Raw genomic sequence first — 11,719 nt, 5'->3', positions numbered from 1 at the left:
GGGTCGCAAAGAGTCAGACATGCCTGAGGGACACCACCACTCCACCACAAGCTCACATTTCAGAAACGGTTCTAATTCCAATTCGATTGTGTCCCATTCAGGGTCACAAAACAAAATGGAAGAGTTTCCAATCTCTTACAAAACAGCAAAACTCAAGTTCTTGGACTGTGTAAGCACGAACACATAGTCATCAACCTCATTCTCCAAGCTAAGACACTGAACTTTATTTAGCTTTTAGGGAAAAGAATCAAAGCTTGAAGATTTTCTAAGGAAAACAGATGAATCTCTATATCATTGTAGAGAATAGGAGCCCACAGATGCTGTGCACTGGATCCCCCAACTGGCCCGGGCCCTCACTTCTTAGAAGGTTGACTACTCCCTCTTCAATCACAGAGGGAAAGATTACCCTGGCTGCTGCTCTGGCTCAGTCCGCCTATTCCTTCTCCCTCGCAGCCTCTGCAGAAAGGAGTGGGGAGGCCCTCAAAGCCCTCTGTTTGATGCTGAGCACACACACTATGACTTGCCACTTGCTGGTCTCCACATAGGCCAGGGACCCCTCAGGAACTCAAAGCGAGCAGGGTGGCTGTCAGGCACCTGCTGGTACTCCAGGCATCCCTCCCGCACCCACACTTGGGTCAGCAGCACCCTGGGCTCCCCAAAGACACAGTGCTCACTCCCAACACACACCCCCATCCTGCTGAGTGCTCTCAAGACTGCTTTCTAGGGGAGCAGGTCTTCATTCTGCATGATCATGTTGAAGACCAGTACTAGGAGGCCAGACATGGGAAGGCTCTGCCCATTGCTCAGCATCACATCGCAGGTGAAGCCCAGGGTGGGGACCATGATGTAGATGGTCCAACTCCTTTACCTCCAGACCAACGGCAACCTGTAGACACTCTGAAGTTTGACTGAAGACCACCAGGATGTGCTCCTGGTTATCCCTGAGGACCTTCTTCAGCATTTCTGCCTGGGATGTCAGATGTTTGGCCAGATACTACAGGAGCAAGAACTTCATCAAGTTAGCCACTAGGTCATTCAGAGCTCCCGGGGGCAAGGCCTCCACAAGGGCGGAGCAGGAGACTGTGGGGGAGGAGGCTGAGGGGGATGCAGCCTCCCTTGCCTCAGCCCCAGAGTGCTGCACCTCTCCAGGTCTCTGGCCTCACCTGGGTTCTAAAGGTCTTCCTCGAGCTTGCTCAGCTCAGTCATCTTGACCATGAGCATGAATCCCGAGATGAAACTACAGAGTGAGGCAGGAGTGAGGCATGGGGGCAAATGGGACAGATGGGGACAATGGGCCTGGGTGGTGGATAGATGGCCTGTGAATGGCCGCACATGAGAACTGCACCCTGGGCGGCCACAAGCCACTTGCAGGTCTCCTCTTGAAAAGTGCTCTCAGACCACACAGGGACATGCCTCTGGAGTGGCCAGTCCCCTGGCTACCTGAAGAAAGATGTGAGGTGGCTCCCCAGAGTGTGTTCAGCACAGCCCTAGATTTCTGGGACTGACAAGGTGAGTGGATTAGGCCCTTGTGGGGTCCCCTCTGTTCTGGGATGGGCAGTACTTGGTGTCCACTCAGGCACCCTCGTCACCTTGACTCCTGGCATTGCCTAGACCTCCTCTGCTCACTGCCCTCAGGACACTGGCCTCAGACATTTGTCTTCACCTCCTGGGTCCTACAGCTCCTGTGAGAAATGGAGGGGGCACCTCAGTGTTATCCTGTGGCACAGCCCTGAGCATTCTCTGACGGTACGAGGGGTGCATACTGTGAGGTCCCCTCAGTTGTGTGGTGAGAGGTCCCCTTAGAGCTCCCTTGTAGTGCTTACATTTCCCCTGCCACAACCTGGTACTTCTCCTCTGGGGGCCTGAAGGGAAACTCAGAACAAGACCTGAGACTGAACAGAAAGCGCTGAGGGGCCCACGTGCGGCTGCATCTGCCCTGGGTCTCCTGTGGGGCCTAGGCCAGGGAAATGTTTGGTACTCAGCTCCTCCTCACGTCCTGCCTGCCCTCCCAGCACTGACCACAGGGGCGGGGGTCTGCTCAGTCCTCCACTGCGTTTGAGGAGTCCAGCCTCTGCTGACCGGAAGCCTTAGGCTTTGCCTGAGAAACCTCACCTCCCGAAGTCCCTAAGCCAGAGGTCAAGAAACTTCTCACCCCACTCTGCGCCCTCCAAGACCCTCTTGTAAGGGCCAAGATCCCTCCCTGTTGGGGTCTAACTGCCTTAGTCCTTCCTTGCATGGAGCCTAGACTCCAGACAAGAACTGCAAGTGTCCCATCTGCCATTTGGAGTTTCCCCTCCTTTCAAGAGGGCCCCAGTCTCTCTGCCAGGGTTGTCAGGCCATCCGGCACAAGGTTATCCTGCCAAGGGACTACCACGGTTCCCTCTGTTCTGAGATCTGGCTATCCTCAGTCCTCCCTCAGGGTTCTCACCGTGATTTCCAGGAGTACCTAGTCTCTGTCCTCTCCCCACCATAGTCCCTGCTCCTCAAACCATGTCCCGAGTCTCACAGAGTTGGATGTCAGGAACTCAGGACAGACCTAGTGTGCTCTTCTGACCCCGAGAGCTCCCAGGGCCGATGGCAGGGGCAGGGATCTGTGGGGTTCCATCACTCTTATCTTGGGATTCCTTGAGTTTTCACTTGCGGTCCCATCAGCCTTCCCTCAGAGACCTCACCTTATCTCCAGGTAGGACTTCAGATTCTCTCCTCTCCCCTACTAACGCACCAAACCTCATACCAGGAACCCAGTCTTTCTGAAATGCAGATGTCAGAAAGTCATCTCTGTATACTAGGACACCAGTCTGAAATCTGTATATTAGGAAGTCAGCCCCCATACCAGGTCCCCAGTCTCTCTGAGACCCAGTAAGGAAATCCAGCATACGTTCATCCACCCAATGTCCTCCCAGAGCCCACTCTGCTCTGGGGTCCAGGGTCCCCTCTGTCCTTCCTCAGTGTCCTCACCTTGACTCTCAAAAGAAAGAAGACCTTTCCCACTGCCCATCTGAGGCCCTGCCCCTTCTAACAATTGCCTAATGTTTCTGAGACACAGATGCGAAAGTCAGAAGACGGTGCCAAGCGCTCATCCCACCACCAGGGTGGCCCAGGGATGACAGCAGGGTCAGGAATCTGTGGGGTTCCTACATCCTCCCTCAGGAACCTCATCTTGAGCCCTGGCAGATCTGGGCATGCCCCTTGTGTTGACCAGAGGCGGGACGTTCACATGAAGTCTCAGGGAGCACAGGGTGTGGATGAGCACATGCTGCAATTCCTGACATCTGGGTCTCAGAGAAACTGGGGACCTGGGAAAGGGGGTGTAGCCTCAAGTGAGCAGAGGGAAGAAGCCCAGCTCCTCCAGGGTTTCAATTTGAGGACCCTGACGGACGACTGAGGGGACCCTGGACCCAAATCAGAGGAGACCTCGGAAAATCCTGGAGCTACTGTTGGTCCTTGCCCGATCTGGGATACGATGAGCCCAAAGTGCATGTTCTCACTTCCTGACATCCCGGTCTCTGACGGGGGACGTCACATATGGGGCGGGGCCTCAGGGGGGCCGAGTCCCAGGTCCTGCAGGGTTGAAGACCTTGAGGACCCTGAAGAGGGACTAGAGGACCCTGAATCCCTAATCAGAGGAGACCTCAGAGAAGCGCATCTCTGTTGTCAGTCCAGGGCAACCGTGGGGGCAGGATGAGCGCCACAGGCATGAGCTGACTTCCTGACATCCGGGTCTTCAGGAGACTGGGGTGGTATAAGGGGCGGGGCTTCAGTTGCGAAGAGGCGAGAATCCAGGTCCTACTCGGAGGCAAGGTGAGGTTCCTGAAGGAGGACTCTGGGCAACCTGGGTGAGGACCTATGGAACCCCACAGATCCCCTTCCCTGTAGTCGGTCCTGGAAGCCCTTGGGGTGAGAAGAGCACACTAGGTCTGTCTGACTTCCTCACATGCGGGTCTCAGAGGGACTGGCGGGGTCTCAGAATGGCGGACGGGACAAACGCGAGTCCTGCCTGCAGTCCAGGCTCCATGTGAGGAAGGATTGAGGCAGTTCGAACCCAACATGGAGGGATCTTGACCCTTGCAAGAGGGTCTTGCAGGGCCCAGAGTGGGGTGAGCAGGGTGAGCAGTTTCTTGACCCCTGGCTTAGGGAACTCGGGAGGTGAGGTTTTACGGGCAGAGTTGGAGGCTTCACGTTGGCAGGGGCTGAACACCCCAACCCCAAGGTTGGACTGAGCAGAGCCCCGCCCCTGTGGCGAGTGCTTGCAGGCCAGGCAGGACGTGAGGAGGAGCTGGGGACCGAGCATCTCCCCAGCCTAGGTCCCGCGCGAGACCCTGAACAGGTGCGGCCGCATGTGGTGCCCCTCAGTGCTTTCTGTTCAGGCTTGTGTCTTGTTTTGAGTTTCCTTCTACTCCTGAAAGGGGTAGGTCCAGGTCATGCCAGGGGAAAGGTGAGCATTACAAGGTACCCACAACACAACTGGGTGTAATCCGAGTGTCCGTCCCCACCTACCAGCACAGAAGGCCCAGGGCTGTGCCACAGTATAGCCCTTAGATGTCAACTCCATTTCTCTCCCAGGAGCTCCAGGAACCAGGAGGCGAAGGCAGAGGTCTGAAGCCTGTGTCCTGAGTTCAGACAGGCAGTATCAGGAATCAAGGTGAGAGGGTGACCTGAAGTGAACCAGAGGCTCCTTATCCCAGAACATAGGGGGGCCCCAGAAGGCCCCAATTCCTCCCACATTTTTGGACCTGGAAATCTCAGGCTGTGCTGGCGACATGCTTGGGAGTCACCTCCGTTTCTCCTTCGGGTAGCCAGGGGTTGGCCTCCCAGGAGGAGCAATCCTGTGAGGTCTGAGAGTACCCCTCAATGGGAGATCTGTAAGTGGCCTGTGTTGTACCATCCAGGATGTGTTTCTTAGCCCAGGTTGCTCACACCTCCTCTCTCCCAGAGGCCCTTGGTCCCCATCTGTACCTCTGCCTCACTTCCGTGTCTTGTTTGACCTCAGGCATTGTGCTCGTGGTTGAGATGAGTGAGCTCAGCAAACCCAAAGATGACCTTCAGGACCTAGGCGAGGACCAGGGCCCTGTTGAGGTGCCGCTCTTGGAGGCTGAGGTGGGGGAGTCCGCATCCCACTTGGCCTCCTATCCCCCAGCATCCTCCTCCGCTCCTGTGGAGGCCTTGCCCCAAGAAATTCTGCATAGGATGATAGGTAAACTGATGAAGTTCCTGCTCCTCAAGTATCGAGCCAAGGAGCTGACCTCCCAGGAAGAAATGCTGAATGAGGTCCTCAGGGATAACCAGGAGCACTTCCCGGTGGTCTTCAGGGAGGTCTCAGTGTGCCTGCAGCTGTTGTTTGGCGTGGATGTGGAAGAGGTGGACCCAGCGGAGCACACCTACATCTTGGTCCCCATCCTGGGCCTCACTTGCGATGAGATGCTGAGCGATGGGGTGGGTCTGCCCAAGGCCGGCTTCCTGGTGCTGGTCCTCAGCATGATCATGCGGTTTGGAGACCCGGCCCCTGAGGAGGTGGTCTGGGGAGCACTCAGCAGGATGGGGGTGTATGTTGGGAGTGAGCAATGTGTCTTTGGGGAGCCCAGGGAGCTTCTGACCCAAGTGTGGGTGCGGGAGGGATACCTGCGGTACGAGCAGGTGCCTGACAGCCACCCTGCTCGCTATGAGTTCCTGTGGGGTCCCCGGGCCTATGTGGAGACCAGCAAGTGGCAAGTCATGGCATTTATGCTCACGGTCAACCAAAGGGCTTTGAGGGCCTTCCCATTCCTGTCTGCATAAGATGCGAGGGAGGAGGAATAGGGGGCCTGGGACAGAGCAGCAGCCACGTTGTTCCTTCTCTCTGTGATTAAAGAGGGGGTAGTCAGCTTTCTAAAATGTGAGGGCCCGGGGTAGTTGGGGGAACCAGTTTGTAGCATCTTTTGGTTCCTGTTCTCTATGATGACATGGGGATTCATCTCTGTTTTCTTTAGAAATTTTTCAAGGTTTGGTTTCAAAGAAGGCTAAAGAAACTTCCATATCTTAGCTTTGTGAATGATATTGATCCGAGTGTATTTGATGTTACACAGTTCAAAAAAAAGAGTTTTGCTGTTTTCTAAAAGAGATTAGAAAGTCTTCCATTTTGTTTTGTGGTCCTGAATAGAATGCAATGGAATCGAAATTAGAAATGTTTGAAAATATGAACTTCTGTAGCAATAGTATTGTATGAAGAAGAGTTGGATAATAAAGTAATCATAGTGAATTCATGCTTATGGCCTTCTTGTCTGTCATTCACAATAACTAAATCATCTCAGTTAACTGAATTTTCCTGGGTTATTAAAGAAAGTAGCAGACAATCTGAGACCCCTGCTCACTGGCTCAGTTATTCCAAAGACGTGTACAGATTCTCTGCTCCGTGAAAGGCCATGTTAACAGTGGGGACACTAGGAGCAGCAGGGCACCCCCACACTTACAGCAATGGTCCAGGATCCGCAGTCACATGAGGTTTGTTTGGGGGTGAGGGGAATCTCTGAAATGGATCTTTGCTGTGAGGTTTCCTTTTGCTTCTTGGGTAAACCCCAGGGCAGCCAGGAAGGGATCCTGGCTCTTGTCCCATAGGTATTGACCACAGGGATGAAATAGGTGTTTTCTACCCACCATCTGCTTGGAATCCTAGGAAATGTGAATCTTGCTCTTTGATATATGGCTCAGTATTCCGTGTGCTAGCTTTCTTGTCTCTGCCTTCGAAAGCTGATTACCAAGTACATGGAAATAACAGTGTCTTTGGTCATCTGGACTTTATGATTTTCACTTGTGAGCATGATCTAGATTTCATTTGGATGAAATGAGTAAAGAGAAGCTGCAAAAGTGAACAGGACCTGCTGTGTGATGAGAATCCTGGGATCTTTGAGTGAGCTGTGCCCAGCTGGACACACTACTGTCCACCCCGAAACACAGACAAACACCGAAATTGACATATATTCTCTGGGAGGAAAACAGAACAGCAATTCTGAGGGGTTTTCTATTCCATTTCTAACTAAGCTGCCAATTCTCTGAGGTGTCCTGAAAACAAAACCATTTCCAGAAGAGAAAGGGACAGAGTCTGAGATGCGAATAACACGAGAAATATGTAGTAACCAGTAAAGATGCAACATCCAGCAGCGTCCCCGGATTCAGGCAGGTTCAGAAGTGCAGAGGCAGCAGAGACCCAGGTCAAGGCTGTGCCTGGCATGAAAAGGCAGGAGCGACTTCCGGGCCTAAGGAGGTGGTGAGGTCACTGCAGTGGGGGTGTGGATGGGTGCAGGGGGCTGAAGGGGCAGCTCTCCATGCTGAGTGTCAGAGAACAACAGGAACAATAAATGTGATTCTGGCCACATACAAGGTAGCAGCCACATAGTCAGTGGACACTTGGAAAAGGTGGAAAATGTCAAGACCCATGTGACCTGCTCAGACTCTCCTCCCCAAAACAAAAGAGATTTTTAACTGCTGCTCTTTGTGGAGCATCTGCTAGGCAGTGTGGAATTGGAGAGATGTCAGGTGTTCAGTCACCTCTTGTCTTCCTCTCACCCTGCACTCATGGGGACATGACCCTGCCAGGCCTCTTCATTTAGGAAGGGTCATATGATGACCCAGGACCAGTGAATTTTGAGCAGAAGCATTTTGTCAACAACCATTTGTTCTGAAGGGACATGGGCACCTGGGGGTTAATACTCAAGTCAGGACAACACACAGACATAGACCAATCCAAGTGTGGTTTCTATTCCAGTGACTCAAACCCCTCACCTCTGACACTTGAGAGAGGCTGCCCCACAGGGAACTGGCTTCAGGAATTCCACCCACTCCCACCAAAGACCCACAGCCTACCCCCGCCCCCCACGAGCTGCACTGTCAGCCCCCTTGGGGCTGTGATCCGTCTCCATCAGGAGGGCAGCAGCCAGCTGCCAAAGTCCCCTGTTGGGGGCATCCTCCTGGTGGCGCCCAGCCCCGAGGCCCCCCCACCACTGCTGCCCACAGCGCCCCCTCTCTGCCAGAATGTTGCCTTGGGTTTTGTCCTGCTTCCGCCCCATCCCTCACTCCCCACTGAGAGTGGATTAGGCCCTGGTCCTGATGACCTCATGTGTGTAACTTTACTTGGAAATCCCAGAGCAGCATCACCTTCCACTGTGCTTCAGGTGGAGCCAGCAGGTCTTGATGCAGCCCCTGGGCAAGACTCCTCGTGGGGGGTCAGTAGTAGTCATTGCCATGGAATTGCAGGGCACATCTCTAAGGTCCTGAGGTGTATCAGACCATTCATTCCCTGTGGAATCCCTGTGGAGTGTGTTGGAGGAAACTCAGGGTCTTGTGAATGTGACTGTGAGGTCCTGGCTTTTGAGCCTGAGTGTGAGAGGCAGAGGGCTGTCTGGTCAGCCACCGGCATAGCTAGCTAGGACTTTGGTGTCCCCAGTCGGGCTGTTTGAGCAGAGGAAAAGCTCTAGCAGATGGCTGGGATGATGCTACTCCAGGCGCCAGAGGTCCCAGACTCCAATGAGGATTCAGAAAGGAGCCAGGTAGGAGAGGAATCTGGGGCCCACGGGTGCAGGCTGCATAGAGGGTCAACAGCCCCAGAGACATGGAAGCAGCAAGCCCCTGGAGATCCCATCAGACTTACCTGGGACTGGCCGGGAGAGGGAGGGGGAGCAGGTGCCACTGTTGGTGAGCTGCCGCTCTGGCCTCCATGAGGACGTCTGTGCTCTGGGGCCAAGGCTGGGACCACAGCCCCAGGGGGCACTCCAGGATGTGTATGTGGCAGCTCTCATGGCAGGTTCTCCTCATGCTCCTTATGGGTTATGACTGTTAGGTGTGGTTGGGTTCTTGCTCTGGGTACATAAGAACCTGAGTCCTTTGATTGCGAGGAGGCGCAAACTCACCTTCACCACCACCGACTTATCTGGAGGTCAGTTCCAGGATCCAGGATCTTCTGCAGCAGCGGCTGTGTGGACACACACCACCCTGTTCCCAAGCTGATCTTTCCCAGGGCATCACAGATTGGACAAGCACCTCCCTTGGGTAAAGGATTCTCAGTGAGTGTTCTGCTCCTCTGAGAAGTCCCTGTGTTTCCTCATGGCTTCCCTGGAGGCTCAGTGTTAAAGAATCTGCCTGCAATGTGGGAGATGCAACTTCGATCACTGGGTGGGAAGATACTCTAGATGAGGAAAAGGTATCCCACTCCTCTATTCTTGCCTGGGAAATCCCATGGACAGAGGAGACGGGGGTGGGGGGGGGGTGTGCCACAGTCCATGGTGTCACAAAGAGTCAGACATGAGGACTCACATGTATGCACAGCTAAAGGTTTGCTTTGGACCCTTGTATTCAAGGCAAGACATTGACACCTGCCTGGATCTTGACAGGCCTCTGTAGCAAATAACACTGGCAGACGTCTTAAAGTGATTTTTGAGCAAGTACAGGGTTCCAGGTCTCCACCTGCTCTTGGTTGGTGGCTTTTGCCATATCCAGGCAAAACATCTATGAGGCTGGATTAGGGCAGTGTTTGTGGGACTTCAGAAAAAAGTGGATCCAGAGATGTTTCTGGAAGAAGCCCGGTTTTAGTATATTATATGGGATTGGAGGTTAAGGGAGAGGAAAAGTTGAAGCTAATTTAGCAAGGGTTGTTTCATACTTACAGGTTCCATGTGTTTGTGTTTGGTTTCCTTTCTATGTCCTTTTTTAACATACTCAGCATGTTGTGCCCAAAATTTCCTTGCCTTTTTTATTTTGAAAATAGTCTTTATTTTCACCTTTTCCTTTGTAACCCTTTTAACCCTTGTAACCCATTATGACTTGAAAAAAAAAATTGCGAGAACAGCAGAAATCTCTTATGGCCATCAGCCAGTCTCCCCTATTCCTAATATCTTACAGTAATATGATACATTTATTACAATTAATGAGGAAATATTGCATTGTTTATTATTATTATAACAATTTATTTATATTTATATATATAAATATATATCTTTATTTTTCTATAATATGATATATAGTATATATACTATAATGTATAATAATATAATTTATATTTTTATATATTTATTATTATATATTTATATATTAAATATTATATATTTATATATTACAATATTATATATATTAAATTATTATTTATTTATATATAATATATAATATATGTAATATGAATAATATAATACAATATATAATAAATACATATTTATATATATTTATAATTATTATATATTTATAATAATATATGTAAATATAAATAAATTTATATTTATAAATAATTTTTATAATAATAATTATTAATTATTATTGCATTATTTATGATCAACTAAAGCCCATGTTTTACTCAGACTTCTATAGATTTTACCCATTCCCAGAACCTGGGAAGGAAAATACCCTAACATTTACTTGTAATGTCTCCTTGGGTCCCTTTTAGCGTCAACATTTCTTTGCTTTGGATGGTCTTGACAGTTTTGAGGCGTACTTGGCAGATGTTACTTACCATGTCCCTTGACTGGTATTTGTCTGATATTTTACTTGTGACTAGCCTGGGATTACAAGTTTGGGGAAGGAATTTTACAGATGTAAAATCCTATTCTCATCACATTTTATCAAGTCTTTATACTATTAGCATAATTGATCACTGATGATGCTCTCCTTGATCATGTGGCTGAGGTAGTGCTTGTCATGTGTCTATGTGATAAAGTAATTGTTTTATGCCCCCTTTCTATCCTGTCCTCTTTGGAAGAAAGTCACGATGTGCAGTCCATGCCTCAGGGGTGGGGAGTTATGCTCCCCTTTCTACAAGTGGGAGTGTCTGCATAAACTGGAATATTTCTGTGTGGAACACTTGCCTATGCTTGTTTGTGTAATTAAGAAATTATTTATGTTTCTCAGTATGGAATCATGGTATCTTTATTACACCTTGGGTTACAATCCAATAGAACTTTATATATTTTTATTTTCAAATTGTTCTCGGATTGGCCATTAGGAACTCTTCCTGTCATTCAATTTGTATATACCTTTGTCATACGCCTGGAAATGTTGCTTCCTCTTTTGAAAATTTTTTGAGCATTTCTTTTTCTATTTATTATTTTCACACTGTACAAGATGCTCCAGGCTCATTTTCCATATTTCCTGTCCCAATTCTAGAATCATCAATTTTATCATGGAGCCCTTGTTCCTTTAATTATCGAATGGTATTGACAAAACTAGATCTGTGCCCTAAGTGTGCTCATTGGTACTGAAGGGTCATTGCTCCTGGGCACCCGTTGGTAGACAGGGCAAAGAATTATAGGTGTACTTCTTAACCTGTGCTTATTTATATATCTAGAAATATATTAGATGCTAATGATTTCACGGGGATGACACCAAAGCACAGGCAAGAAAAGGAAAAACATAGATAAATTGGACCTCATCAAAAAAAAAAAAACAAAAAAGTCTCTGCATCAAAGAACACAATCAAGGAAGCTACCATATGATCCAGCAATTCCACTTCTGAGTGTATATTCAAAAGGAAATGAAAAAGGATATCGAAAATATATCTTCACTCCTACATTTATCGCAGCATTGTTCACAATAGCCAAAATATGGATACAACCTAAGCTGTCGGTTAGTGGATGAATGGATAAAGAAGATGCAACATATTCAGGATATAGCCATGTGAGAGAAGGAAATCCTGCCATTTGCAACAACTTGGAAGAAGCTTGAAGGCATTATTCTAAGTAAAATAAGTGAGACAGAAAACGATAAG

At 49.7% G+C, this 11,719-nt stretch overlaps 1 protein-coding gene across 1 annotated transcript; it reads left to right on the top strand.

Moving 5' to 3' along the window:
• The first annotated feature begins 5,010 nt into the window (after positions 1–5,010).
• LOC136155262 (melanoma-associated antigen 9-like) lies at positions 5,011–5,775 on the top strand. The gene has a single exon (XM_065917094.1). It carries the CDS (start codon positions 5,011–5,013, stop codon positions 5,773–5,775), a length of 765 nt encoding a protein of 254 aa, XP_065773166.1.
• Positions 5,776–11,719: the final 5,944 nt, after the last annotated feature.

Source organism: Muntiacus reevesi, unplaced genomic scaffold (assembly GCF_963930625.1).
Source record: "Muntiacus reevesi unplaced genomic scaffold, mMunRee1.1 SCAFFOLD_106, whole genome shotgun sequence".
In the NCBI taxonomy this organism is placed as follows: Eukaryota; Metazoa; Chordata; class Mammalia; order Artiodactyla; family Cervidae; genus Muntiacus; species Muntiacus reevesi.
The sequence above is the reverse complement of the archived record's forward strand: the minus strand, read 5'-3'. Positions and strand labels throughout refer to the sequence as shown.